Source organism: Aspergillus campestris (genome assembly GCF_002847485.1).
Source record: "Aspergillus campestris IBT 28561 chromosome Unknown P168scaffold_8, whole genome shotgun sequence".
Lineage (NCBI taxonomy): Eukaryota > Fungi > Ascomycota > Eurotiomycetes > Eurotiales > Aspergillaceae > Aspergillus > Aspergillus campestris.
The window spans coordinates 735,082-761,773 of NW_020194343.1; the positions used below are offsets into that span (position 1 = coordinate 735,082).

General features: G+C 52.2%; 9 protein-coding genes across 9 annotated transcripts; 7 read left to right on the top strand and 2 right to left on the bottom strand.

Moving 5' to 3' along the window:
• Positions 1-696: 696 nt before the first annotated feature.
• On the top strand, positions 697-4,697 carry P168DRAFT_297985 (ABC transporter ATP-binding protein; the record flags this gene model as incomplete). The annotated part of the gene is made up of 6 exons (XM_024838223.1): positions 697-1,018; positions 1,076-1,650; positions 1,713-2,282; positions 2,322-2,823; positions 2,860-4,378; positions 4,439-4,697. The coding sequence occupies 6 exons, from the start codon at positions 697-699 to the stop codon at positions 4,695-4,697; spliced, it is 3,747 nt and encodes a 1,248-aa protein (XP_024691734.1).
• A 316-nt stretch (positions 4,698-5,013) lies between these two features.
• On the top strand, positions 5,014-6,069 carry P168DRAFT_297986 (steroid reductase; the record flags this gene model as incomplete). Its single annotated transcript, XM_024838224.1, has 3 exons — positions 5,014-5,053; positions 5,113-5,328; positions 5,387-6,069. The coding sequence occupies 3 exons, from the start codon at positions 5,014-5,016 to the stop codon at positions 6,067-6,069; spliced, it is 939 nt and encodes a 312-aa protein (XP_024691735.1).
• Positions 6,070-6,450: 381 nt separating this feature from the next.
• P168DRAFT_305472 (uncharacterized protein) lies at positions 6,451-7,393 on the top strand (the record flags this gene model as incomplete). Its single annotated transcript, XM_024838930.1, has 2 exons — positions 6,451-6,515; positions 6,579-7,393. 2 exons carry the CDS (start codon positions 6,451-6,453, stop codon positions 7,240-7,242), a joined length of 729 nt encoding a protein of 242 aa, XP_024691736.1. The 3' UTR covers positions 7,243-7,393.
• Positions 7,394-7,924: 531 nt separating this feature from the next.
• Positions 7,925-13,554, top strand: P168DRAFT_291284 (putative ABC transporter). Its single transcript, XM_024837379.1, has 15 exons — positions 7,925-8,547; positions 8,604-8,775; positions 8,834-9,737; positions 9,796-9,918; positions 9,972-10,070; positions 10,127-10,251; positions 10,305-10,352; positions 10,408-11,077; positions 11,134-11,211; positions 11,261-11,822; positions 11,885-12,136; positions 12,194-12,483; positions 12,559-13,012; positions 13,113-13,157; positions 13,283-13,554. The coding sequence occupies exons 1-15, from the start codon at positions 8,002-8,004 to the stop codon at positions 13,415-13,417; spliced, it is 4,503 nt and encodes a 1,500-aa protein (XP_024691737.1). The 5' UTR covers positions 7,925-8,001; the 3' UTR covers positions 13,418-13,554.
• A 288-nt stretch (positions 13,555-13,842) lies between these two features.
• On the bottom strand, positions 13,843-15,624 carry P168DRAFT_238786 (uncharacterized protein; the record flags this gene model as incomplete). The annotated part of the gene is made up of 2 exons (XM_024833632.1): positions 13,843-14,965; positions 15,041-15,624. 2 exons carry the CDS (start codon positions 15,622-15,624, stop codon positions 13,843-13,845), a joined length of 1,707 nt encoding a protein of 568 aa, XP_024691738.1.
• A 104-nt stretch (positions 15,625-15,728) lies between these two features.
• Positions 15,729-16,342, top strand: P168DRAFT_177929 (uncharacterized protein). Its single transcript, XM_024832930.1, has one exon. It carries the CDS (start codon positions 15,833-15,835, stop codon positions 16,241-16,243), a length of 411 nt encoding a protein of 136 aa, XP_024691739.1. The 5' UTR covers positions 15,729-15,832; the 3' UTR covers positions 16,244-16,342.
• Positions 16,343-16,403: 61 nt separating this feature from the next.
• On the bottom strand, positions 16,404-18,337 carry gmdA (putative general amidase GmdA; the record flags this gene model as incomplete). The annotated part of the gene is made up of 5 exons (XM_024838225.1): positions 16,404-16,519; positions 16,585-16,999; positions 17,055-17,102; positions 17,162-17,995; positions 18,062-18,337. The coding sequence occupies 5 exons, from the start codon at positions 18,335-18,337 to the stop codon at positions 16,404-16,406; spliced, it is 1,689 nt and encodes a 562-aa protein (XP_024691740.1).
• Positions 18,338-20,079: 1,742 nt separating this feature from the next.
• Positions 20,080-22,004, top strand: nimX (cyclin-dependent serine/threonine-protein kinase CDC28). Its single transcript, XM_024835246.1, has 4 exons — positions 20,080-20,478; positions 20,579-21,087; positions 21,140-21,303; positions 21,373-22,004. Exons 1-4 carry the CDS (start codon positions 20,442-20,444, stop codon positions 21,632-21,634), a joined length of 972 nt encoding a protein of 323 aa, XP_024691741.1. The 5' UTR covers positions 20,080-20,441; the 3' UTR covers positions 21,635-22,004.
• A 1,558-nt stretch (positions 22,005-23,562) lies between these two features.
• Positions 23,563-26,591, top strand: P168DRAFT_255292 (calpain-like protein). The gene is made up of 7 exons (XM_024834454.1): positions 23,563-23,982; positions 24,044-24,230; positions 24,288-24,552; positions 24,601-24,861; positions 24,912-25,017; positions 25,078-25,269; positions 25,326-26,591. Exons 1-7 carry the CDS (start codon positions 23,578-23,580, stop codon positions 26,418-26,420), a joined length of 2,511 nt encoding a protein of 836 aa, XP_024691742.1. The 5' UTR covers positions 23,563-23,577; the 3' UTR covers positions 26,421-26,591.
• Positions 26,592-26,692: the final 101 nt, after the last annotated feature.

Below are 26,692 nucleotides of genomic sequence, written 5' to 3' on the forward strand. Positions count from 1 at the left end.
GACTCGCGTTCTCATGTAGAAGGTTCAGGTACGCATTTCGGTTAAATGACAAGTATATGCAGACCGTCTTTGTTTTTGGTGTTTTTCGTGAAATGTCACATTCATTTGTCCCAATTGTGATGTATCACTTGATCAAAGCCTGATCATAAAGTAAAGTGATTCATTTTATCATGCTTTTCTGGAGACTGGAATCTTCGTATCTACATATCTCTCCGTCGCATAGATTCTATCTGGTTTTTCATTTTCATCAATCCGATCCACTATATCGAGTGGATATTGTGTCGTAGTATTCCGGCTCTTTGGTTCTTATGGTTCCCTTTGTTATGGCACAATTCTAGGAGGTCAGAAGACAGTCTCCTTCAGGGAACCTCAGTGTCTCAACGCATCAAACACACTTGCATATATATACCTCCGGGTGATCTGTTATCACTTGCCCAGCCGCGAAAAAACAAAAACAAAAAAAGAAGCAAGAACAAAAAACCACCTCTAACAGAAAGAGAAATGCGATACGTGGCCGAAAATGATAACTCACCCATTGGAATGCAAGGAATTCTCCATCCCCCAGTGCTGTTTATCGGCATCCCTATCTGATACATGCGACTATGACACGTCCATTTCTGTACGGCGCCGCATTTCTGCAGAGCAAGACAGGGCCATGAGCAGAACTCAAACAATACATCGAGAGCAACGGTGACGATGGCCGACGAGGAGATCCTACTAGATAATCTCCAGCCTATAGCTGGGACATCATGCGCAACAACCGCAGAGGTCATCGAATCCCAGATTCGGAACGAGCCCAGCAAGGCCAACTTTTTCTCTAACTACCGATTTGCGAGTGCGGCGCAGATCTGTGTGCTGCTGCTGTCGGTATGCTGTGCGATAGTCGCCGGTGCGGCGATGCCTCTGGTGTCGGTTGTTTTTGGGGAGCTGGCGAGTGAGTTTATTAGTGAAGATGGGCAGGCGTCGCGGGATGTTCGGGATAGGACTCGGTATCTCACGTTATTGCTGGTGTATATTGGTGTGTATGCATGCAGATTTACTGGACGTTGCCGATGAAGCATACTGACGCATCCAGCAATCGGATCATTTGTCACTACCATGATCAGCACCTGGGGTTTCAATGTCGTCGGAGAGCACACTACCCGTCGTCTCCAGGCAAGGTATCTCTCATCCGTGCTGCGACAGAACATGGCATACTTTGACATGGTCGGTACAGGCGAACTGATGACCCAGGTGGACCAGGACATGAAACTCATCCAGGCGGGCATCTCGCACAAAGTGGGCAATCTGTTATCCGGAGTATCCGGGTTTGTAGTCGCCATTATCTGCGCATTCGTCCAGAACGCACGTTTCGCATCGATCATGATATCGCAGCCATTAGCCCTAGTCGTCCTGGTAGGAATCATGGGGTCCTGGCTAAGCAGGACACAGCAGACGGGCATGGCCCAGTGTGCTCAAGCAGATAATCTAGCCCACGAGATTCTCAGCGCCATGAGGAATATAATTGCTTATCGAAGCCAAAACAAGTACGCTAGGAAGTACCATGACCGCTTACTACGCCGGACAGCCCTGGACTTTCGAGAGCGGCTGATTTTCGGAGTGACGGTTGCTGGCTCGTTCTCAATTCTGCATTGGGCTAATGGATTAGGCGTATGTGTTTCTTTTCTTCCCGCGTTCTCTATTCCTTGAGGGTTGATGGTAATGTTTCCTAGTTCTGGCAGGCAGACCACCTCTTCCGCCAGGGGCACTGTACGATCCCACAGGCTTTGACGGTGTTGTACGCAACGACTGTCGCAGGGAGCTTGCTATGCCAAGCGTTGCCGTTTGTTGTTGATATCACCAAAGCCAACGGAGCAGCCAAGCGGGTGTTTACAGTCATCGAGCGTATCTCGCCAATAGATCCTATGGCGGATAGCGGGCGAATATGCAGTCCCGTTCGGGGAGAGATTCGGTTTGAAGACGTCAGTTTTGCTTATCCGTCGCGACCTGAACAAACTGTCTTGGAGGAGATCAGCTTCCATGTACCGGCCGGACACACTGTCGCCTTGATTGGGCCGTCAGGGTCTGGAAAGTCAACGGTCTTTGCTCTTATAGAGCGTTTATACAACCCGCTTTGTGGATCCATCACAGTAGACGATGAGCCGATAGACGAGATGAATCTGTCATGGTTACGGTCCGAGATTGGATACGTTGGTCAGGATGTTACCCTGTTTCGTGCGACCTTATTTGAGAATATCGCGTCTGGGCTTCCAAACGCTGCTGCTGAGGTATCCTTGGCCATGGTCATGTCTGGGAATATTTAGTAACTTACAAAACCACAGGGACTCAATGCATCTGCCGTCCAAACGCTAGTAGTGCAGGCTGCCCAAACAGCGCAAATTGACTCCTTCATCATGAGCCTTCCTCAGAACTACGGCACTGTGGTAGATGGGTCAAGTCTCTCCGGTGGGCAGAGGCAAAGGCTCGCAATAGCCCGGGCAATCATATCCCAGCCATCGATCTTACTTCTGGATGAGGCTACTGCCGCGCTAGATAGCGAAAGTGAGAAAGAAGTCCAGGAGGCTCTCGGCAAGGCCGCGGCTGGACGAACTATGGTGGTGATCGCCCATCGACTTTCAACAGTCCAGAATGCCGACACCATTATTGTTATGCAAAGTGGACGCATTCTAGATCAAGGATCTCATGCGGAGTTAATCAGCTCATCTGTCATGTACCAGGAGCTAGTCAAGCAGCAAGAACTTCGGCCAGATGACGAATGTCAGGATCTTCCTTGCGCAGAGAGAAGCCTCGAAAGCGAGTTGGGGCCTAAGTCGGTTTATACTGGTGTTACGGAGACATCAAAGCATGCTACCCTTCAAGAACTCCCCAAGAGTAGCAGTATAAACCATATTTGGCATTTGAACAAGCCCGAACTGCCCAACGTCGTCGCAGGCACCATTCTCAGTGTCCTTGCCGGAATAACATATCCGGTTCAAGCGATCTTCTTTGGCAACGGAATCATGTCAATTGTCGACTCACGTCTCAGCACAGGTGGACATAGCGTTCGCTTCTGGGCCCGAATGTACCTTATCCACGGCATTATCGTGTTTACAATATACTGTGCGCGAGGCTACTGTTTCGCGGTTTCCGCGTCCCAGCTGCAACTCCGAGCCCGCTCAGGGCTGTTCAAAGCGCTACTGCTAAAGAGTCTCCCCTTTTTGGATCACAAAGATCACTCGATAGGGGCGTTGGTAAGCTTCCTCTCATCGGGTACGCCGAAAATCGTCGGCGTCTCAGGGACATCGCTAGGGCTTGTCGTGGAGAGCATCGTGATGCTCGCAACAGGTATCACAGTCGGGTGCATCTTCGGATGGAAGCTAGGCATCGCAGCAACAGCTACAGTCCCATTAATAGCCATGTCCAGCTTCCTGCAGTACTACATTGAGGCGCAAGTACAAAAGCACGTCAAGCGCGACACCGCCGCCGTAGCCATCGCACAAGAAGCTTTCTCGGCGATCAAAACCGTGACCGTTCTCAATCTGCAGAGAACCGTCCTCGCATCTTTCGAAATAGCAAGCACTCAAGACACGCAGGGTAGGTATTGGGCTATGTCCGCTGCCATATACGCATGCACTACATCGCTCCGCATACTGAGCATTGCGTTTGTATTCTGGTACGGCGGCACCCACCTCATTGCCACAGGTGAGTACACCATCCAGCAGTTCTTCATCTGCTTCGCTGCTACAGTTTGGGGGTCCCAGTCTGCAGCGGCTCTCTTCGCGCATGCCCCGGATATTGCAGGCGCACACGCTGCTGCTTCGCAGCTCACGGAGCTGGTGCAGAGTGATAACCCGCAGACCAGTTTCGCACAACAACACAAACCCTCTCCCACCCCAGTCCCAAGCACCACCGAATCCCTTGCACTACGACAAATTCACTTTCGATATCCTACACGCCCTTCGCAGGCGGCCTTGAACGGAATCACTCTACACGCCCCCGCCGGGGCCTTCATTGCTCTCGTCGGGACAACCGGCTGCGGCAAAAGCTCGGTGCTCAACCTAGTAGAGCGGTTCTACGCAGCCGACGCTGGGGGAATCATGTTGGGGAATCGACCCATTGAGGACTACGACCTGGACAACTATCGGGGATACCTAGCGCTCGTCGACCAGAACCCGTGTCTGGTCGGCGAAGATCTCCGCGAGTGCCTGCAGAGCGACGAACGGATTGTCTCCGACGGCTCGATCATGGCAGCGTTGGAACACGTCGGATTGGCTGATTTTGTGGGATCCCTTCCTCAAGGCCTGGATACGCCTATGTTGGGCAACGGATCGACGCTGTCTGGGGGCCAACGCCAGCGCATGGCCATCGCCAAGGCTTTTCTATGGAATCCGAAGATCCTGTATGTTTTCCTGTTCACCCCAGTGCGGTATTTACTAATCTGATATTTTTCTTTTCCTAGTCTCCTCGACGAAGCCACTTCCGCGCTGGACAGTGCCTCGGAGCAATTGGTCCAACGGGCACTCCAGCGGACGATGAAGGGCCGAACCACCATCGCCGTGGCGCATCGGCTTAAGACGATTGTTAATGCCCATGTGATCTTGGTTTTGGATCATGGGCGGATTGTTGAGAGAGGAACACATGACGAGCTGATGAGGCTGAGGGGGAAGTATTGGCGGATGGCTAGGTTGCAGCAGTTGAATGGGGTATATAATGTATAGTATTGGTTAGGATAGAGGATTAAACGTTCATTATGCCCCGGTGAGGGTCATTGTTTCTGCAAAATTTTGAATCTGTATCTTCTGCTTCGAAAGACCAACCATGTTTGTATTTGTAGTAGTCATTTGATCAGAGTTTGAAAGTATTCTTACCTTGTTTGCTATAAGATTATGGGACGGCTTGGGAAACCGGACTGACAAGTCAGGAACCAAATCCACCATCAAACATACACGTCACATTGGAATGGGTTTGCTGTACTTCCCTTCTCCCCCTTCCTTTTCCTCATGGGCAATTTTGAAGTCGAATATCTGATACCCAATGTCTTTGACAACAATCGACTTGGCCGTAGTATCAAGGGGTGGGTTGTCGCATTCCCTCCGTCATCATATAGTTATTGAAGCTTAGTTGTTGCTATAGGAAAGCCGATCAAGGACCTCCCCAAGCGGCTGCAGATTGCCTCCAATGGTTCCACAAACGAATTGTATCGCTCAGTGGCAGCAACCTTAAGTCTGTCCATCAATCGTCTGAGAATAACCCACGGCCGTGACCGGATCGCAGTTCCCAACTCCACAGAAACGACCATCGCTGAGATCGGACTCGAGGACCAGGACATGATTCATGTCAAAGACCTAGGTGAGTACCTAACATAGCCATCTCTGAAGCCACTGACCTTTGACCTCTTATCAACCAGGCCCCCAAATATCATGGCGCACCGTATACATCGCCGAATACCTGGGCCCAGCGCTGATTCCAGTGTTGTTTCTCTTCCCGCTGCGTCCTTACCTATACAATGCAAATCTCGACACGATCCCCGCGCCAACAAAACGCCAACAACTCCTTTGTGCTCTCTTGACCATCCACTTCGTCAAGCGGGAATATGAGTCCATGTTCATCCATCGATTCAGCAACGCCACAATGCCGGCGCGCAACATCGTCAAGAACTCCAGCTACTACTGGATCATGGTATCCAGCATGGCCTACCACGCTTTTCGGCCTGGTCCCGCAGCGGTGACAACTCTGTCAGAAACCGCAATGCTATGTATCGGCGTGGCTCTGTTTATATTCGGAGAACTGGCGAACTTGAACGCCCACTTTGTGCTGCGGAATCTGCGTCGCCCTGGCTCTTCTGAGCGTGGCATCCCGCGTGGCCTGGGGTTCGGTATGGTGACCTGTCCGCATTATCTGTTTGAGGTTGTATCTTGGGTTGGCATTTACCTTGTTGGTGGGATGAGAAGCTGGAGTATCTTGGCTTTTATTGTCGTTGGGAGTGTGCAGATGGCGCTCTGGTCGAAGAAGAGGGAGAGGCGATATCGCTTGGAGTTTGGGGGGCGGTATAAACCGAAGAGGTTTGTGATGATTCCTGGTGTTGTATAAAGGATTCAATCCATCTCTATGTCTAGATGAATGATATAGGAGGTATGAAGTCCTTCGGTACAATTCTTCACCAGATCTAAACACGTCTCAAAGAGTCATGAGATTGAGTCCGTCGATTAGTCGCCATGTTTGTCCCCAAGCTCTCCACCTTTCCGTGCACTTCTGTGAAGGCTGGTTTATGTTGATTCCGCGATCTTCCATCTCAGCGATGTCAGTTCGTGCAACGGCGTTTCCATGAAGACAGTCTTTTACTCTTCTTCCTCCTCTGAGTTCTTCTTCTCGTCAACCTCCTTATTACCCATTCTTTCCCTCCAGCCAGATTCATCTATCCAGTTGATATCATCAAAACCCAAGATATCATCAAAGAAGAATCAGACAACCATGTCGCCTGACCAGTCCGACGCGTCCAGCCCTTCCTCTTCTTCCGGGGGCTCTCCCACCCCGCCGTGCGTATACCCATCACTTCCTTTATTCCATGAAGATAGACCCCCTAACAAGCATATCCACAGTACCCATATCTCCCTCCGAGAATGGGTGATCGCAAACAGTTTCACCATCAGAGTAGAAGCCCCAGACCCCGCCGCCCAGGAAGAGCGCATCAAGCGCCAGCTTCGCCAGGAAATTGTGATGCTCTGGAAGAGAGTCTGGCTGGGCATCTACCGCCTCGAGGGCCTGCACGGACTCACCCACTCCTACTGCCTCAGAAGACTCTACATCGGAGCCGGCCTGGAAATCGACCTCTGGGAGTCACCGATGGAGCAAGGCACTGCCAATACCAGAGAGTACGGCTGGAACAGCGGCGTCTACTACCTGAAGCTTTACAACAACGTTTCCATCGCCACCCTCGGCGCCGTCGTCGATCTCATGACCGAGTATGGAACTCAGGTGGCGGCCGTGGACAGAGCGTATGAGTTGCTAGAGCGTCACCAGAGAGACGCGTATGTCGACGCTGCGAGCGGTATCAGATTCAGGGCCCCCGAGCCGAACTTGCAGGTTGAGTGGAGTCGTCTGTCGGCTGCGCTGCGCGATAACCTGTGGCAGTTCCAGCTTCGCACGGGCGTCATGAATCAGCTTATCTTTGATGAAGCCGTGAGATTGCACCGTCAGAATCCTACTAGGGCGCTACGGGGCTGGTTTGTGCGTGAGAGGGCGTTCCCCAACGGACGTCGTTAGAGTGATGAATCTTAGGGATGGGGGGACTGTTGAGCTGCTTGTTCTTCTCGTTTCCGTTTGTTTTTTGCTGGTTTTTCCTTGTTGTGCTGGTTTGTCTTTTTGTCTTTTTGTTTTCTTGTCTCTTTGTTTTGTCCATTTCCATCCTGATCATCCTGTATCGCAAATAAGCAGATAGTATGTACTCAAAGCAGCAAGTCAATACCTTGGTAACTTTCCCGCAAAACCTTGATAGATGCTCGACACGTGCGGCAGCAGACCCTAATCTATTTTTTTTCATGAACATGCTACTCCGTAAAATACTTTGCACCAAGTTTCCCACCAATACTATGGATATATTTCTCCACTTAACCATATCGCTGAATATTTACTATGATACTGATGAGGTGACGAGGTGATCAAGCTGCAGAAGTGATGACTTCATTATGACTCGCGCAACCAGACCACAACATGCCCGGAGTCTCCGATCCGAATCAGCTTTATTCACCTTATGCTGGAATTTGTCTTTCTATCGGGGATTTTCACTAGGAATGCTCAGGAACTATGGTTTATGTTGTCTATGCGATTATTTGTGCACGATGAATAAATCGCAGGCAGAGTGACGTAACCAGTGACAGGTCACTCCGAACTCTTCTTTTAGTCCTGGCTATGCAATGAAGGAAATATAATATTCATTCCTCTAGAAAATTTGACCACGGTCATTACTTAGTTTACTACATTTAATTAGATGCTGGGGCTCCGCTTGCGTTGCGCGATTTGACTATGGACGCCGCGCGCAGCCCCGACAACTACACCTCGGGGATGCAGCCCGAGCAGCAACGACAAGCAATCTTCGACACAGCAGCGATTCCAGAGACATCATCAACCCAAACATCCACCCCCGAGGCCGAAGGAGCGCTGGAGCCGATCCGAACCCAGAAGTCCAACCGATCAGGCAGCCAAGAGAGACCACCGCTAGGACGGAATCTCACCGGGGAGGCGTTTACGCGGGCGATCTCGCGACGGCGAAGCAGTTCCTCTACGATCCATTCAACGAGCGATGCAGCGGACGATGCGCAGATCACGAAGCTCATGTCGCGCATGTTTGGTCGCGAACGCAAGGCCAATTCCGACGAAGAGAAGACCCGGCACTTGGGTGTCGTCTGGAAGAACTTGACGGTCAAGGGGGTTGGTCTTGGGGCGGCCATTCAGCCGACGAATTCGGATATCTTTCTTGCACTGCCTCGGCTTGTGAAGGATTCTGTGTCGAGGTTGTTTAAGGGGAATGCTGGGGGGCCTCCTCTGCGGACGATCATTGATGATTTTACCGTATGTGTTGCCGTCGGGATGCGAAATTGAGTTTCAGACCACTAATGCCTTTGAAGGGATGCGTTCGGCCAGGAGAGATGCTGTTGGTCCTTGGGAGGCCGGGATCGGGGTGCTCGACGTTTTTGAAAACGCTGGGGAACCAACGCTCAGGCTATAAGAGCATTGAAGGCGATGTGCGATACGGCGGCGCAGACGCGGGAACCATGGCTAAGAGATATCGCTCAGAGGGTGAATAACTGTATCCTTTCCTTTCTGGCAGATCGGGATGCTAATTCTACATTCGTAGTTCTGTATAACCCCGAGGAAGATCTCCACTACGCCACCCTGACGGTGAGGGACACCCTCCTATTCGCGCTCAAGACCAGAACCCCAGACAAAGATTCACGGCTCCCTGGTGAGAGTCGCAAGGAGTACCAGAACACCTTCCTATCGGCCATCGCCAAGCTCTTCTGGATCGAACATGCACTCGACACGAAGGTCGGCAACGAGATGGTACACGGGATATCTGGCGGCGAGAAGAAGCGGGTCTCCATCGGCGAAGCCATGGTAACCAAGGCGAGCACCCAATGCTGGGATAACTCGACCAAGGGCCTCGATGCGAGCACGGCGCTCGAGTACGTGCAAAGCCTGAGGAGTCTCACGGACACGGCGTATGCCTCTACCCTCGTTGCGCTCTACCAAGCCTCCGAGAATCTGTACAACAACTTCGACAAAGTGATCCTGATCGAAGAGGGAAAATGTGCATATTTCGGGCCCACCCAGGAAGCCAAGGCCTATTTCGAGCGACTGGGTTTTGAATGTCCTCCGCGGTGGACAACGCCGGACTTTCTGACGTCCGTCAGCGATCCTCACGCGCGGCGTGTGAAGAGCGGCTGGGAAGACCGCATCCCGCGCACTGGGAACGACTTCCAGAAGATCTACCGCTCAAGCGAAACCCACGACGAAACGATGGCAGACATCGACGACTTCGAGAAGGAGCTCGCATCCCAGGAAAAGGAGCGAGAGGCTGCGCGAGAAAGCATGCCCAAGAAGAACTACACTGTTCCGTTTACTCAACAGGTCCTCACGTTAACCCACCGCCAGTTTCTCATCATGTACGGCGACAGGCAGACTTTGGTCATGAAGTGGGCTATGCTCGTCTTCCAGGCGCTCCTTATTGGGAGTCTTTTCTACAATCTGCCTCCCACCAGGTTAGTGGATATGCTGTATTGGGTGGACTTCAAGCGCGCTAATCGGGGTCAATTCTAGCTCTGGCGTCTTTACGCGGGGCGGCGTCCTGTTCTTCATACTTCTGTTTAATGCTTTGCTTGCTATGGCGGAGCTTACGTCCTTTTTCGACTGTCGGCCCGTTATATTGAAGCATAAGAGCTTGTGTGTATCTCCTTTAGTGGTATATTTGGATTGTTACCTTACTGACGGAAAAGCTCGTTCTATCGTCCGTCTGCGTTTGCCCTGGCGCAGGTTGCTGTTGATGTCCCTGTCGTATTTATCCAGGTGACATTGTTCGAAGTAGTTGCATATTTGTATGTTGAGGCCCTAGTTGCATCTCCGGATCAAACTACTGATAATGCGACTACAGCATGTCGAATCTCCAGAGAACGGCCTCTCAGTTCTTCATCAATTTCCTCATCATTTTCATTCTCACCATGACTATGTACTCTTTCTTTCGTTCCATTGGCGCACTCAGCGGTTCTCTTGATGCTGGTATAGATCACCTTACCCACTGATCAAAACATTCCGCTCACATTATGATATAGCAACGCGCATTACCGGAGTCGCAATTCAAGCACTCGTCGTTTATACAGGTAATACTAGACTTGATTTGATCATCAAGTGACGGTGCTGACACTTTCTCTTCAGGCTACCTCATCCCACCGTGGAAAATGCATCCTTGGCTAAAGTGGCTGATCTGGATTAACCCCGTCCAATACGCCTTCGAAGCAGTGATGGCGAACGAATTCTACAATCTACACATCCAATGCGAGCCCGCCAATACTGTGCCTTTCGGCCCTAATGCCTCACCGGGCCACCAAACATGCTCGATACAGGGAGCCACCCCAGATAAACTGACTGTCCTGGGCTCCGACTACATCAAAACCGCCTTCACGTACACTCGGGCCCATCTGTGGAGGAACTTTGGTATCATCATCGGGTGGTTCCTCTTTTTCGTCGCGCTGACCATGCTGGGGATGGAGCTGCGCAAGCCGAATAAAGGCGGAAGTGCAGTTACTATATTCAAGAGAGGCGAGGCCCCTGAGGCAGTCCAGGAGGCGTTCAAGAAGAAAGAACTCCCCAGTGATGTGGAAAAAGGGAATCAAACCAACGGCACCCAGTCTGACATTGAGAAGCAGAGCTCCGACGATTCTGGGGATGCCGTTAAGGGTATCGCCCAGAGCACCTCGATTTTCACATGGAAGAACGTGAATTACACCATTCCTTATCACGGTGGGCAGAAGCAGCTGCTGCGGAACGTGCAAGGATATGTTAAGCCGGGGCGTTTGACTGCCCTAATGGGTGCATCCGGTGCAGGGTTAGTATTTGCATCGCGCAGCTTAAGGCGTCCTGCTTACAATTTTGAAAATACAGGAAGACTACTTTACTCAATACCCTGGCTCAACGAATAACCCTAGGCGTCGTATCTGGTACATTCCTCGTAGATGGAAGGTAAGTCACAACATACGGTCAACCTTATTACATCGACTAACATCCCCAGGCCCTTACCTCGAAGCTTCCAAAGAGCAACCGGGTTCGCAGAGCAGATGGACATCCATGAGCCCACAGCTACCGTGAAAGAATCACTTCGATTTTCAGCGCTCCTGCGCCAGCCGAAGGAAGTCCCGGTCCGTGAGAAATACGACTACTGCGAGAAGATCATCGACCTGCTAGAAATGCGGCCGATAGCTGGCGCGATAGTAGGGTCAGGAGGCATTGGACTGAACCAGGAGCAGCGAAAGCGCTTGACTATTGCCGTAGAGCTAGCGAGTAAACCGGAGCTGCTACTCTTCCTAGACGAACCTACCTCAGGGCTCGATTCGCTGGCGGCTTACAATATCGTGCGATTTCTTCGACGATTGGCGGATGCTGGACAGGCTATTCTGTGCACGATCCACCAGCCTTCCGCCATCCTGTTCGAGCAATTTGACGAGTTACTGCTGCTGCAGAACGGCGGTAGGGTCGTCTATCACGGCGAGCTGGGACAGGACTCGACCAAGCTTCTAGAGTATTTCGAACGGAATGGGGGCAAAAGTTGCCCTCCCCATGCGAATCCCGCAGAGGTATGTCTTGCATGATGTCGCCGTGGCTCGCTCCATTTCCTTAAACTTATTCTCTTGCGCAGTACATGCTGGATGTTATCGGTGCCGGGAACCCTGACTACAAGGGCCAGGACTGGGGCGATGTCTGGGCCAATTCGCGCGAGTGTCAACAGATTTCCGAAGACATTGATCGCATAGTCGAGACAACCCGAACAACAGAGGACAAGGGCACCAAGGACGACAGCAGAGAATTCGCGATGTCTCGGTGGGTACAGGTTGTGGAGTGTTCAAAGCGAGCCTTTGTGGCCTACTGGCGGACGCCCCAGTATACCATTGTACGTTTAACCCCCTAAGATTTATATCCACGGCAGTATACTCTAACATTCGAACAGGGCAAATTCATGCTCCACATCTTCACGGGCCTCTTCAACACGTTCACCTTTTGGCACGTGGGAAATAGCTACATCGACATGCAGTCTCGACTCTTCTCCATCTTCATGACATTGACCATCTGCCCGCCTCTCATCCAACAGCTACAACCACGATACCTCCATTTCCGCAACCTCTACGAATCCCGCGAGGCAAACTCCAAGATCTACTCCTGGACGGCCTTCGTAACGAGCGCCATCCTCCCCGAACTGCCCTACTCATTAGTAGCAGGCTCCATCTACTTCAACTGCTGGTACCATCCCCTCATCCCACCTCCAATCCCCACCCCATAAAGACCTCCCCAACTCACATACAAAAAAAAAAATAGGTACTGGGGCCTCTGGCTCCCGCGCGACTCCTTCAGCGCCGGCTACATCTGGATGCTCCTCATGCTCTTCGAGCTCTTCTACATCGGCTTCGGGCAATTCATCGCCGCGCTGTCCCCCAACGAGCTCTTCGCATCCCTGCTCGTCCCAACATTCTTCACCTTCGTCGTCTCTTTCTGCGGCATCGTCGTGCCCTACGTGGCTCTCGTCCACTTCTGGCGCTCCTGGATGTACTGGCTCACTCCGTTCACGTACCTGCTAGAGGGCTTGCTCAGCGTTGTGATCCACAACGTGCCTATCCGGTGTATCGACAGGGAAGAGAGCAGGTTCTCGCCGCCGCCGGGCCAGTCGTGTAAGGAGTATGCGGGGCCGTTTACCCGCAAGATGGGTGGGTATGTGCGTGATGCTGGGGACGGGATGTGTGCGTTTTGTCAGTATTCGACTGGGGATGAGTTTGTATGTTGTCCCCTCTCTTTCTCTTTCTTTCCTTCCTTTCCAGACCAAGACGATATGCTTGCAGAATAACAACTACTCATGCTAATGTGCAATTCTATAGGGCGCCAGCTTCCACGTATACTACTCGCATAAATGGCGCGACTACGTAAGTCATCCACTTCCGCCCCATCGTCACCTACTACTACTACCTCACCACATATATATACATCCCCACGCCCATCCTACATAAGCCACCCAAACATCAAACCCAAACCATCTAACAAATACCAGGGAATCTTCTGGGCCTACGTGATCTTCAATTTCGCCGCCGTGTTCGCCCTCTCGTGGTTCTATCTCCACGGGTTCAAAGATTTGAAGCGCTGGCTTGGTGCCCGGAGAACGAAGAAGGCTGTAGCTAATACTTAGGGAAAGAGGGGACTTGGCTTCCTAGTACTACTTACATGCATTTGTATACTGTACGTCTTGTCTGTTCTAGACTAGCTCCGTATCCGTAGGTCTGGATTACAGATATAAATTTACTTGTGATCGTACATATAGTGATCATACATCTCATTAAGGATATTGTTGACATACGCAAGTAGTGATTGATACAAGTCAAACAGCGAAGATTCGATTTTCCGACGATTATATACATGAGTGTGTTTTTTTTTTTTTTTTCTTTTTCTTTGGAATTCGGCGTTCAAGTATAGTCACAATGCATTGTTCATTCGTACCTTGGCTGAGTCGATGACGGAAGGACACACCTGGATAACATGTGATTAAATTAATAATATAGCGTTTCGGATGAAATAGTAGTGAAATAGACAGTGTGTGGACCGGAGGTTGGTGGCTCAAGTGCCGCCGGAATTGGACGGCGGAGGAGTTGGAGCGGCGGGACTGGCGAGACTAGAAACCATGAGAGACGACTGGGGAGTGTTCCACTGGTGGGAGGAGCTGGAAGGTCGTTGAGCCGGAGGGGGGTGGCTGGCACTCTCTGCGGGCTGCGGGGGGTTTGCGGAATGATGACCGTTCATGAGACGCGGACGTTTGGCCTGATGTCCGGCATTGGGACTCCGGCTGGGATCTTGCGGGATATAGGGCGACGTCTGTTGGCTCGGAGAGGCCGAGGGCGCGCTGGGGTGGGCGGGCGACGTGCCCGGGCTCAAAGCCGGCGGCGGCTGCAGCTGCTTCGGCCGGGGAAAGGTCGAATCTCCACCGCTGCGCGGCTTGTTCTCGGTGGGGGTAAGGTCATCTGCCGTCGTCGCGTGGCCGACCCCGATACGGCCCATGCCGCGATCATGCATCACGACGCGCTTCCACTTGGACACCACGCTGTCGTAGTCCCAGCGAGGCGAGTTGGGACTGATCTGGCTTTCCTTGGTATCCAGCTCTCGGGCGACATCGCGCGGCAACGGCAGCGTATCCGGAGGGAAGAGAGCGAATTCCCGCGGCCACTGGCACGACCCCAGTCGCTCCACCTGGGCGCGAAGCTGGTTCGTCTCCTGTTGCACCCGCGCCAGCTGGTCATCCAGCAGTTTCCGCTTCTCCATTTCCCGGGCGAAGGCTCGAGTGATTTCGAGCTGCCACACTTCCCGTCTCGCGTCCTGGTGAAGATCTGTCCAGTTTTTGAATGCCAACTCCAGGTGTCGCAAACTCATTTCCTCGTGCTGCTGCGCATTCCGACCGATCATGTTGGAGTCCATGCCAAGATTCACCCGTCCCGCCTGGGTGCGACTGGCAGACTCAGCCGACAGCTGGTCCGACTGCCATTGTTCAATTTTTGCACGGATAGCCTGCCGCACGATTTCAACGTGTTCCACGCCGGGAGGTTGAAGGGGGAACGAAGAAGGAGACGGGAACGGATGGGTCGCAAATAGACTCGGAGGCGGGGGCAGCAGCTGTAGGCAGAGCGACGGGAAGGTCTGCGATTGGATGTCGAAGTCAAATGGGGAAAGTCGAGGTCGTAATCTAGATCTGTTGCGCATAGAGTCAGCATTTGGCCCGCCTACTCCAACATGGGAGTGAAAACAAAGTGGGAAAGAACCGTACGTTGCAGCCTTGACGTTGTCCAAAACCTCGCGCAACGCCAGCTCCAGCGCTCTCATCGTATCGGGGTTGTTCGAACTCGCGCCACGGCTGGCATAATCCGGAAGGTTCATCGAACCGGGTCGAGATTGCGAAGCGGCAAGTCGCGAGGCGCTGGTCGCATCGGGGGTCTGTTGGGGATTCGGAATGTCGTTGATCACACCGGTCGCATGCCATGTGGGCGTATTGAACATCATCCGAACCCCATCCCGCGACTTCCCAGACTCCCCGGACGGGTACGAATCCAACTGGCCCTTCCCCGTCGACCGTTCCGGGGAGTCCCGTTTGCCCGTGGAGGTGCGCGCCTGTCGCCGCGTGATGCCGCTCCGAATGCGCCGAATCTCCTCAACGTCGTGAACGCCATCTGGTTTCTTCTTGAAGAGAAATTGATCCAAGTGACGACCTAAAGACGACGAGGTAAAGGCCTGGTTGCAGTACTGACATTTCCGATCCTTGAGGGATGAACCTTTTCCACCCGGACCATTGTCATCGGCACCCGTGGAGCCCTCAGGGGTGTTGGCTGGGTGGTTAGACGCGCTGTCATCCATGTTCCACAGAAACGCGTGATCAATAGGCTGCAGACAGGAGTAGAATCACGGCGAGCTGGTAAGATAATGCGTTTCAATTTCACCAGAACCAGGTCATTCGATGGCGCGCTGCACCTCGATGCAAGACGAAAAACAAATATGCGAGGGAGGTGGGTAAAAAGATATAAATAAAGATAGCGAACGGAGAGAAGAAAAAGGCGGGCCGTCAATGTCGACGCCAGGGGAAAAGATGAGGCGAAGTCGAAGATCGCAAGCAACAGACGAAAGGGATGAGTTGCAGGAGAGAGCGAGAGAAGAGGGGAGTGGGGGATGTTTGTGGTGGAGGAGGAGGAGGATGAGAGGGGAAAAATGGAAGAAGAGGAAAAAAGGATGGAAGGAGAAGAAGAAGCAAGGCGGGAAGAGCCAGAAACGTGACGATCGATCGGAGTCGCTGCCAAGCTTTCTCAGCCTGTGTGGGGTTCAGCCTCTTTGCTCTCTGGATCTTACCATTCTTCTTCTTTCTTTTCTTCTTGGACGATACATGTTGTTATTTACCCCTAGTCTTGGTCAATCTATCGCCCCTGGGCTGGGAATACAATGGCAGTTGCCATTTCTACATTGTGTTGATCCGCGAGATTGATCCAGATTCCCACCAGCCACTACATCAAGAGCTTTCTTATGCGACAACCAGCTAATTGAAATGACAATGTCGGCCCATCAATGACCATGACCCACTGTGTCGCAATGTGATACACGGCAGATCACCTTTCTGGACTATCAATAGAACCAAATTGAAACCCCTACCCTCTCACAGCCTCCCCAATGTACTCCGCCAACGTCAGCATCTTTTCTTCTTGAAGGCGTCGCCCGACGAGCTGGAGTCCCACGGGTGCATGGTGGTATGCTTCAGCATCATCTGGACTGATGTCAGCGGATACGATCCTACCATCATGGCAATTACCAGCAAGCAGGAGCACTCACACTCGTCCTGGATCGTCTGATCCATCTCGCCCAGGACCTGCAGATCCGAATGGGGCACGTCGACCGTCTGGTCGGCATGAGTCACCGGGAATACCACGCTTGTGTAATCCAACAGGTTGAAAAGTGAGGTATATCCAACGTGGCGGTATTTCAAGGGTAGCACCGCAGCGTGTGGCGCACACGGACTGATCACCCCATCGACCGGTCGTCCGGTACCAGTCAGTTCGGCGGTACTGTTCCAGTAATCCATATAGAGCTTCTGGTACTCCCGTTTCTCTACGTTCAATGCTGCGAGCTCCTGCGCTTTCAAATGCGCTGCGTCGGCATCCACAATGGTTTGAGGAGGGTTGATTTCCCCAGAAAGTTGGATGTGATGCTGAATGTCTGCGCCACCGTCCTGGTCAAAGATTCGTCCCTGTGATCGTTAGCCATGTTTCATCAGATACCCTTCGTAGCCACTTAATCCATACAGTCAATCCATATCCAACTTTGAGACTAGGGGGGTTCCATGCGATAACCTGTTCAAATGTTTAGCATGTCGGTTGAAGGGGTCAGGCTCGCATTAGCCTTGTCATACCTTGTGTCCCAGCTGTTTCAGTCTCTGTTCCACCTGACCCAATGCCCTCGCCACCGGTGGCTGAGGATGCACAATGCCGTCGTGATGTAGAATGGCGAAAGAAAGCTTGGATTCACCAGCAGCGGAGGCTTGGATCAGGGCACGGGTCTCCCGTTCAATGTCATCCCGCCACGGCACCTCCAAGACAAGCGGATCATGATACCACGGCTGTTGACTGAGCACGGCTTTGAAAAGAAACGTCAGGGAACGCGCCGTGGCCGCCAGGGGCCCGATCACTGATAGAATGCTATTCTGGCCGTCCATGGAGTTGGCAGCTCCCTCGTACGGCATCCTGCCAGACGACGGACGCACGCCAAACAAGCCATTGAAAGACGCCGGAATGCGGATACTCCCGCCAATATCAGTCCCAAATCCACCCGGGGACCCCCTCAAAGCGATGAGCGCCCCCTCCCCGCCAGAGCTACCCCCGCAGGAGAGAAGGCGATTCTGGGGGTTGGTGGCGTACCCGATAATGTTGTTGACCGTTTCGCCCGCCATCAAAGTGACAGGCACACTCGTCTTACAGAACAGCACAGCCCCTAGACTTCTCAACTCCCTGACCAGTTCACTTTCAAACACGCCCCTCCGCGCGTCGCCCTTCTTGCCCTGGAACGTGCCAATCCAGCCCACGTATCCCATCGTCGTCTCAACGCCTTTCACATGGAACTGGTCTTTCAGGCTCACGGGCAGACCATGCAGAGGCCCAACTGGCTTGTTGTGTTCCGCGTAGTAGGCATCTAAACGCTTTGCGTCTTCGATGGCCGCTTCAAAGAATACTTCATGCAAACAATGCACCTGAGGAATGAGTCAGCCACTGCCTGTTGCCCCAACCGTACCCCATGATCGTCGCCGCGAACATACCAGTTGATGGGCAAGCGCAGCCCGATGACAAAACGCCTCCGTCACCTCCACCGCAGACCACTGCCCGGACGTAGTCTTCTCCGCGATCCCAACGGCGTCAGTCTCAGTGATATCGACCTCACGGGGAGTCAGGAACTGCTGGATATAAGAACCCGTCACGTCGCGGAGCTCCGCCGGTTCAGGAACGGGGTCTTGGAACCTCCATTTCGGGGGGATGGCGTCCAGGATGGACTGACGCTTCGTCTCTGCTAGTGATTTCCATTGAGGGACAGTCATGGTCACCTGTCAAAGGGTAAAACAACAAATATATAGAAGCTCGATTAGAACCGCAATAGTCGAATAGATAAATATATGTCGTTTAAAAAAGAGCCTAGGTGCGCGTCCGCGGCACCGTCCATACAACCTTAGTAACCAACCACCTATGATTCAACTAACTACACCCCGTAGCTAGTTAATCATCAGTCACCAAGGTGGATTCCGCTGCGCTTATCAGGAGGGGAAGTTACCAAGAAAGGTAGGCCAAGGGATTTGGGGCCCGTTGAGATACCCGGGCTATTGGAGGGGGAAGTACGAATGAGGGGGTTCCCTGCGGGGCGGTTGTCGGTCCCGAGTTGGAGTTCCAAGAGCCATGTGGGCAGTGGGTTCTGGCGGTGTTGGGGTTGGTAACTTGGTAGTGTGCCCACTGCCATCTATGGGACAATGGCAATGACTCATACGGGAGGGTTTAAGTAGGACAGTCAAGTGATGAAATTGTCAGTGTTTCAATGTAGGATGGGTTTTTGATGGTTCTGCTTATAGCTGGGCGGAGTGGATGAATACGAGGTGGTTATATGTTGGGAAGAATTACTATTCGGCTATAGAAGATGATATCATGATGCTTTTGCAATTGTGAGTAACCTTATATTGCGACACTGGATCGGGTAGCATTTTGGTTTCGTTTTACATTGATGATTGATGACCGACCAAGTCGTACAGCTTGATAGTGCACTTGATGTTGGACATGGTTCGCAATTAGTGCGCCTTGAAGCCCGCAGTTTCTTTGCATCGTATGGGCTCTCAATGCTTTGTTATGTGTATTAGACGTGAGCCAGTAGCTCATTCATTGATTCTTGAGATAACCATGGTCGCAACAAAACGTACGATTGCCTAGCTGATGATCCATCGTAGTCAAAGCGTGTATACGTAATAGTTCCACTGATAGATGAAGGCCATGACAGACGACCTGTAAGTGCCACCAAGCTTGGCAAGAAAGCAATGAGAGGATGAAGTCCAGCAAGTTGTGTTCAATTCCTTCCTATAGACTGAATGTTGTCGCAGTCAATGAAGGAACGGTTTCATCAGCCGTTACCCATGAAGACTCGCCACTCTTCAGCCCTTGTGGCTGAGAACACCAAGGAGCCCCAGACAAACAAACTCCGAGAAGAGAATAGAAGGTAGGGGTAGGTCCGAATCAATGTATCCTCCTTCCCAAGGTTCAAGTCGCCCTTGCTGTTGCTAATGATTATCGGAATACTAGCTGAGCACGGCTGATCAACATCCAAGGGGCACGCAAAACCAATATCATCTTGTCGATCATCGAGACACGATCAGGTTCAACCATTAAAGTAGTATCCGATAACAAAGGCTTTCGTATTTAGAAGGTTGGCCGTCCGGTTCGGGGAGGAAGTATATGCGGGTATCGAGTAGATTGAGGAGGATCTGCATTCAAGGGTCAATTCATTGGTATCTGCGGTATCTGCCAAATCTCCTGCGGAGTATTGCATAGATGCATAACCCCATTTATTGGTCCAGCAGTATTTCTGCCGAGTGAAGGCACTTCTTCGTCAGACAGACGAGTGATGTATTTGGGTCAACGCGGACCAACAAACGGAGAAAGAGAAGGAAGTCAGGTGTCAACGCGCTCACCGCCCGGGAACGCGGGTTTTTTTGTTTGTTTTTATTGCGGCTGACCGCCTTCGCTTTGTTCCCCACCAGGGACAACACGGCCTTGAAAAGGAGTTTTAAAATAGATCCGTTGATTTGGCCATTGATAGTGTGTTGGTTGTCTTTAAGATCGGTCATTCCTTCAATTCAAACGTCCTGTTGGCTGTGTTTGACCTTTGAAGTGGTCAATTGCACTTCGTCATTGCCCTGCGCTTGTCTCCTCCGTTGCTTTGACGCCAACCGCACCAACTCCATTGTTTTTCTCTCATTTCTTTCCCGGGCAACAAACAACCACCAAGCGCCCGTGCATTACATTCTCTTTCTCCTGTACCCCGCTTATCTCTGGATTCTGAGCATCGCCTCAATTTGCCTTTTTTTTTTTGTGCCGGTGGCTCAATCGACCTCGCTGTTTCGTACCAATTTGTGATCTTGAAGGGTGTCCTGTTCTTCCGTCACCATGGAGAACTACCAGAAGATTGAGAAAATTGGAGAGGGTACGTTTGGTTCCCACCATAGGCTTTTGGTCAAGAACATGTTCTTCCTAGCTTGATACGCTATTGGGATCGAGGACTGACAGCAGTTATCGAAATTTAGGTACCTATGGTGTTGTGTACAAGGCTCGCGAGCTCACCCATCCCAACCGTATCGTCGCCCTGAAGAAGATTCGCCTGGAGGCCGAGGATGAAGGCGTCCCCAGCACCGCCATTCGTGAGATCTCCTTGCTGAAGGAGATGAACGACCCCAACATCGTGCAGCTCTTCAACATCGTTCATGCCGATGGCCACAAACTCTATCTCGTCTTCGAATTCCTCGATCTCGATCTGAAGAAATACATGGAGGCTCTTCCTGTCAGTGAGGGTGGACGTGGCAAGGCCCTTCCCGATGGTGCGTCGATGTGCAAGACTTTGGGTCTGGGAGATGCAATGGTCAAGAAGTTCATGGCCCAGCTGGTGGAAGGGATCCGTTACTGCCACAGCCACCGTATCCTGCATCGGGATCTGAAGCCTCAGAATCTTCTGATTGACCGTGAAGGCAATCTGAAACTCGCCGACTTCGGACTGGCCCGAGCGTTCGGTGTTCCCCTGCGGACGTACACCCATGAGGTAATTCCATTCAGCTTTCGATGGGCGGAATGATGATTAACATGAGCACTAGGTCGTGACCCTGTGGTACCGCTCCCCTGAAATCCTTCTGGGCGGCCGTCAATACTCCACCGGTGTCGACATGTGGTCCGTCGGAGCGATCTTCGCGGAGATGTGCACTCGCAAGCCGCTGTTCCCTGGTGATTCCGAAATCGACGAGATCTTCAAGATCTTCCGGTATGTTCTCTGCTCAAACCGATCTGCCCCTTCCCCAAGTGCAGTGTTCTGACTCTCCCTCCCCTGCAGGCTCCTCGGCACCCCGGATGAACATGCCTGGCCTGGTGTGACATCCTTCCCCGACTACAAGCCGACGTTCCCCAAATGGAAGCGCGAGGAGACCCGTGCCCTCGTGCCCGGGTTGGAGGAGGACGGGCTTGACCTCCTCGATGCTTTGCTCGAGTACGATCCCGCCCGACGACTCTCCGCCAAGCAGGCTTGCTTGCACCCGTACTTCCAGAACGGCAGCTCCCATTACTCCGGTCGCACCCGGAGGAACGGATTGCCATGATCGGCTCGCGCCCTGCGAATCGGTCTCTTATGTGTAATGTATGTATGTGAATGGCCGCGGCAGACCCAGTGGGTACCGTGGTATTTGGCAGGATGGCAGAGCCCACACTACTCATTACCGTCTCTTGCCCCCGGTTCACCCATCACGTCCCGCGTGCTGCTCACTTTCGATTCTTCTTGTTTATGTCTCGTGTTTCCTTTGTTCATGGCGTTGTTTGCGGAATGATTTGATAGGACGGGAAAGAAATTAGGTTACAGGATATTACCAGGGGTGTTTATTTTCCACTGATGCGTACATACCCGTCTGAATGAGTAATTTCATACTCTGTTAGTATGGTCTACGGTCGATTCTACCCTGCAAGGGGCAATACTGCGCATGTTAATTTTTGCCCAATTCGATGACAGGATCCAGTTCCATTCTGACTTGAGTATTGGTGATGTTGTCCATGATCTACCTAGTACCAGTCAAGTGTCGTTTCCTGAGCACGGATCCCACTGACTCAACGTCTTTTGAGCAAGTCCCCCCCCCGGCTAGGGTCGAGATGCAGAAGCTGCGTCATGAGTCATTGGAATTGGAGGATCATCAACAGGGTTGTACCCCTATCACCGGATATGACCGTTGGAAACGCATGAAAGCTGAGGAGGAAGTGGAGGGAGGAGTAAAATCAATCCCAAGTCGAGACCAACAAACACGTGCCCTGTCATCGGAGACCCCGAGCCGTCCGTCGAATCACGACTTCAGCCAACCCACACTCACGCATCTTGGCTTCCAACCCCCCAGAAAGCCTACTTTGACAAGTCCACAACTCTCTCCGTTCTACCAGTCAGCGAACATAACGTGGATTCCGGGAATGGAAAATGTCTCACTGACCAGCCATTAAGGAGAAGGAAGGATGAACAAGAACCTGACTTGACTGGATTGTGAGAGCGATCGGCATCATTCAGCCTTGCGACTCAAAACACTGCTACGACGCTACGTTGACGGCGTAATAATATCGACGCACACAGCCTCAGGCCAGAACTGCGTCCCCGTTTTATCAGGAGTTCGACACTAGAGTTTCTTCAGCTGGAGACCGTTCGAAGAACGGTCAAATCGCTGGTGTGGAGCAGGCGTTTTTCCAAGTCGCTACTGCTACAGTAGCGTTCGTATCCGACTGCGCCGTCATCTCTGGCGGGGGCCAAAAATGACGACCAACCATTGGACGCGTGCAAGCCATGACCATGCAGTCAGGTGGCTCGAGGCCTCTGGCGGATTGGGGTTGGAATTCCACCCCAATGGCACCAACCTATGCTTGACCGTCAGCTTGGGTTTGGCCCCCGTTCAACCCAGCCGGTAAAAATAACTTTGCTGCATCGCGAACTCTACCCGTCCAAAGCCTGTTTTTTTAAGATCAAATGGGGTTAGGCTCTGGGGGCCACACTAGGCCTAAGCCTCCCTCCGCTGGCACGTTGCTACATGGGGTTGGAGACCGCTGATCCGAACAGGGGCTCGTTCTCTTATCAGACACTGCAACTAAGGCGCCCCAAACGCAAACCTGGAATGTCTAACGGTATGCTCATTGGCAAACTTGCTGAGTGGTTCCATGCACGTCCTGCACTGGGTCTTTGTCCCCAGAGGGGCACTAGCATCAAAAGAATTTTCAGCCTCAGGAGCGGATCGTCCAGGAGAAGTCTAAAGCGAAGGACGATGAGATAAAAAGGCAGCGACCACGCTCTTTGGCTGAGAATATTTTCGCATAGCAGACCTGCACATAACATCTCTCCATCCTCTTGAGGGGAAAACAGTCTATAGATAGAAATATTTCATATCCCCTTGGGTTTTGTTGTTGCTCTTCTTCACCTCCGCACGGTTCCCCGCACCCATCCTTTGCTGCGGGCCAACTAAAGCAACCACTATCCACGTGGACCCAACGCTAAGCCATGGATCAGGACGACAATGTCGATATGGTCTACACGCCCGATCTTTCATCACGCTCTGAGGGCGGAGCCCGGCGGAAACAACTGTCTCCGCAGGAGACGCTAAGAAGCTTCTGGGATCAATTCTATACCAAAAGTCCCGGGAAAGTCTATACCGTGCTGCCCGATAACCCGTATGCGCGCACCAAAGCCGCCGCCATCCCCAGTGGCGTGGTGCAAGGGCAGGAAGCTGGGAAATCTTACGAGCAGGTCCGGAGGGAATGCGAGCGCGCTGTGGACCGCATTGCTAGGGAGTGCGAACGGTTGAATCAGAAGTATACCGACCCTCACTTTGATATCGAGGTCGATCTCAAGAATGATCGAAATGATTGCTTGTATGGACTGGATGAGAAGAATTTTGTCATGCGACCCCGTGGTGTCAAGAGAGTCACTGTGAGTTCTGGGGAAAACAGAGATATATACCCAGTTTCTTGCTAACCAAGTTCCAATGTAGGAAATTTTCGACAATCCGCAGTTTTATGTCAATGGGCCGACGGCGTCGGACGTACGCCAGGGCCGCGACGGGGACTGTTGGTTTATGGCAGCACTGTGCACAATGGGCAACAAGGAAGGTCTCATTGAGAAGATATGCGTCGCCCGGAACGAAAGGGTCGGGGTTTATGGGTTTGTCTTTTACCGAGGTGAGTCTTCATAAGTTTGCAACTCGGTAGAGTCGAGGTTAACACTTGATTTACTAGATGGCGAGTGGCAGCAGTGCCTCATCGACGATAAGCTCTATCTACGATCAGCAGACTACGACGAATCGATAGATGAGCGACATGTGTGGGATGACATCAATCGGTCCGACGCCGAGGAAGAGTACCGAAAGGTTTTCCAGACAGGCTCACGTGCGCTCTACTTCGCTCGTTGCGCGGATGAGAATGAAACATGGCTTCCTTTACTGGAGAAAGCATATGCCAAAGCCCATGGCGATTACTCCGCCATTGAAGGGGGGTTTGTAGGGTAAGATCTTCACCCTGATTGGCCTAGGCAGATATTGACGTGTTGCAGGGAAGCTATCGAAGATCTGACAGGTGGTGTTACTTCCGACATATTGTCCAGTAACATCCTTGACAAGGACCGGTTCTGGAGGGAAGATCTTATGAAAGTCAACAAGGATTTTCTTTTTGGCTGTGGTACGGGTCTGTATGCCAATTGGCTCGACCCCAAATACAAGGGTCCCCCGAGAGACCGAAAAGGCATATCCGAGAACCACTCGTACTCGATCATGGAGGCTAAGGAGATTGACGGCCAACGTCTGCTTCGATTGAGGTGAGCCCGAATCTTTATACATGAGCACGCATGATCCTAACTAGATACAGGAACCCCTGGGGCAAAAAAGAGTGGACCGGCGCATGGAGCGATGGCTCGGAGCAGTGGACACCCCAGTGGATGGAAAAGCTGGGCCATAAATTTGGGAACGACGGAGTATGTGTTTCCTTCTTTCTCTCTCTATGGAGTAAAATGATAGAAACTAACCTCGTGCAGTTCTTCTGGATCTCGTACAACGATCTCTTGAAGAAGTACCAGCATTTCGATCGTACTCGACTATTCGACAGTCACTGGACTGTTGTTCAGCAATGGACTACGCTGAATGTGCCGTGGTCCGCCGATTACCTTGCCACTAAGTTCTTGATGACCGTGACCAAAGGCGGTCCCCAGGTTATCGTTCTGTCCCAGGTATGTCGAGCCGAAGCGTATAGCACATTCCACTACCAGTGGCTAATCTAGAAAAGTTGGACCCTCGGTACTTCAAAGGCCTCAGAGGCGAATACGACTTCCTCCTCAAGTTCCGCATCCAGAAAGAGGACGAAGACAACTACATCGTTCGCAGCCACAGCAGCTACCTGATGAGCCGATCCGTCAACACCGAAGTCAACCTCGAACCCGGCCGTTACCACATCCTCATGAAAATCACAGCCTACCGGTACCACGACATAGAGTCAACCGAAGAAGTCGTCAGCCGGATGGCACCCAAGCGGCGGGAGAAGCTCGTCCAGATCGGGCTTTCGTACGACCTCGCCCACGCCAAGGGCCTCCTCGTCGAGACAGACCACGAGCGACAAACCCGCGAAGAAATAGAAGAGCGGCGCAAACACGCCGAGCGAAAAAAGCTGCGCGCGGATACCAAAAAGCGGCTCGAACGGGAATGGATCCGCTCGCGCAAGATGCACGCCCGCAAAAAGCGCACAGCAGAGCGCCTCGAACGTCTCGCTGCATCCAAGCCCAGTCCCAGTGCCCAAAGCCACCCCGGCGAGCAGATCCTCCCCGACGGCGGCCCCGTGCAGTCCCCGGCCGACCTCAACGGCAATTTCAGCCCCGACCTAGGCGGGCGCGAAAAGGCCCCCAACAGCATCCCCTCCATCCCCACCGTCCGCTTCAACGGCATCGACACGCACGGACACCGACACCCGCGGAGAATCGAAACCCTCCGGTCCAGTATAGACACAACATACTCCAACTACCGGTCCTCGTTCCAGTACCACCAAGACGAGCGGGAGCTCCTCGAGGGGTTCGAGTTCGACTCGGACCTGGACATGCCCTGCGAGGAACCTTCCGCCCCCACCGCAGGACCGAAAACCTCCGCCGCCTTGTCGACCAGCACCCGGTACATGGACGACGAGTGCATCACCGACCCGTGGAATGCCGTCTGCGTGATCGGTCTGCGCGTCTACTCCAAGGACCCGCAGCTGTCTCTCCAGGTTGTTAGGCCCATGCCTGAAGATGAGGTCGAGGCTACCCTGGATATGGATGACCCTGCTGCGAGTGCGACTTCTGAGAAGGGGGCGCTGGGCCGGATGTTGCGGTCTGTGGCGTATCTTTCAGACTAGGTTTGCTTTCTTTTCTTCTTTCTTTTCTCTCTTCTTGTGCTTCATTGCTATTAGCATACTAGCATCTTTCAAGCGACTATCCTCCTGCAGGAACAAACGGGCAAAATAATAGATAAAGTACGCAAGTATAGTTGATTTTTAGTTTGGATAATTTCGGCAGTGGATATCTATAATTACCAGAATGACAGAGATAATCTATTTATATGATACTATATTACCTACTTAGATAAGATAGTAACCATTATTCATAGATATCAGCGATTTAAGTTAGG

Excerpts from the sequence above, each read along its gene's own strand:
- P168DRAFT_291284 (XM_024837379.1), top strand. The coding sequence starts at position 8,002 with ATGGACGCCGCGCGCAGCCCCGACAACTACACCTCGGGGATGCAGCCC. Across the intron at positions 12,137-12,193 it reads GGACGCCCCAGTATACCATT|GGCAAATTCATGCTCCACAT; the intron begins GTACGTTTAACC and ends ACATTCGAACAG. Across the intron at positions 12,484-12,558 it reads TCCATCTACTTCAACTGCTG|GTACTGGGGCCTCTGGCTCC; the intron begins GTACCATCCCCT and ends AAAAAAAAATAG.
- P168DRAFT_177929 (XM_024832930.1), top strand. The coding sequence starts at position 15,833 with ATGTCGACGCCAGGGGAAAAGATGAGGCGAAGTCGAAGATCGCAAGCA.
- nimX (XM_024835246.1), top strand. The coding sequence starts at position 20,442 with ATGGAGAACTACCAGAAGATTGAGAAAATTGGAGAGG. Across the intron at positions 20,479-20,578 it reads GATTGAGAAAATTGGAGAGG|GTACCTATGGTGTTGTGTAC; the intron begins GTACGTTTGGTT and ends ATCGAAATTTAG. Across the intron at positions 21,304-21,372 it reads GAGATCTTCAAGATCTTCCG|GCTCCTCGGCACCCCGGATG; the intron begins GTATGTTCTCTG and ends CCTCCCCTGCAG.
- P168DRAFT_255292 (XM_024834454.1), top strand. The coding sequence starts at position 23,578 with ATGGTCTACACGCCCGATCTTTCATCACGCTCTGAGGGCGGAGCCCGG. Across the intron at positions 24,231-24,287 it reads TGGGTTTGTCTTTTACCGAG|ATGGCGAGTGGCAGCAGTGC; the intron begins GTGAGTCTTCAT and ends TTGATTTACTAG. Across the intron at positions 24,553-24,600 it reads ATTGAAGGGGGGTTTGTAGG|GGAAGCTATCGAAGATCTGA; the intron begins GTAAGATCTTCA and ends GACGTGTTGCAG.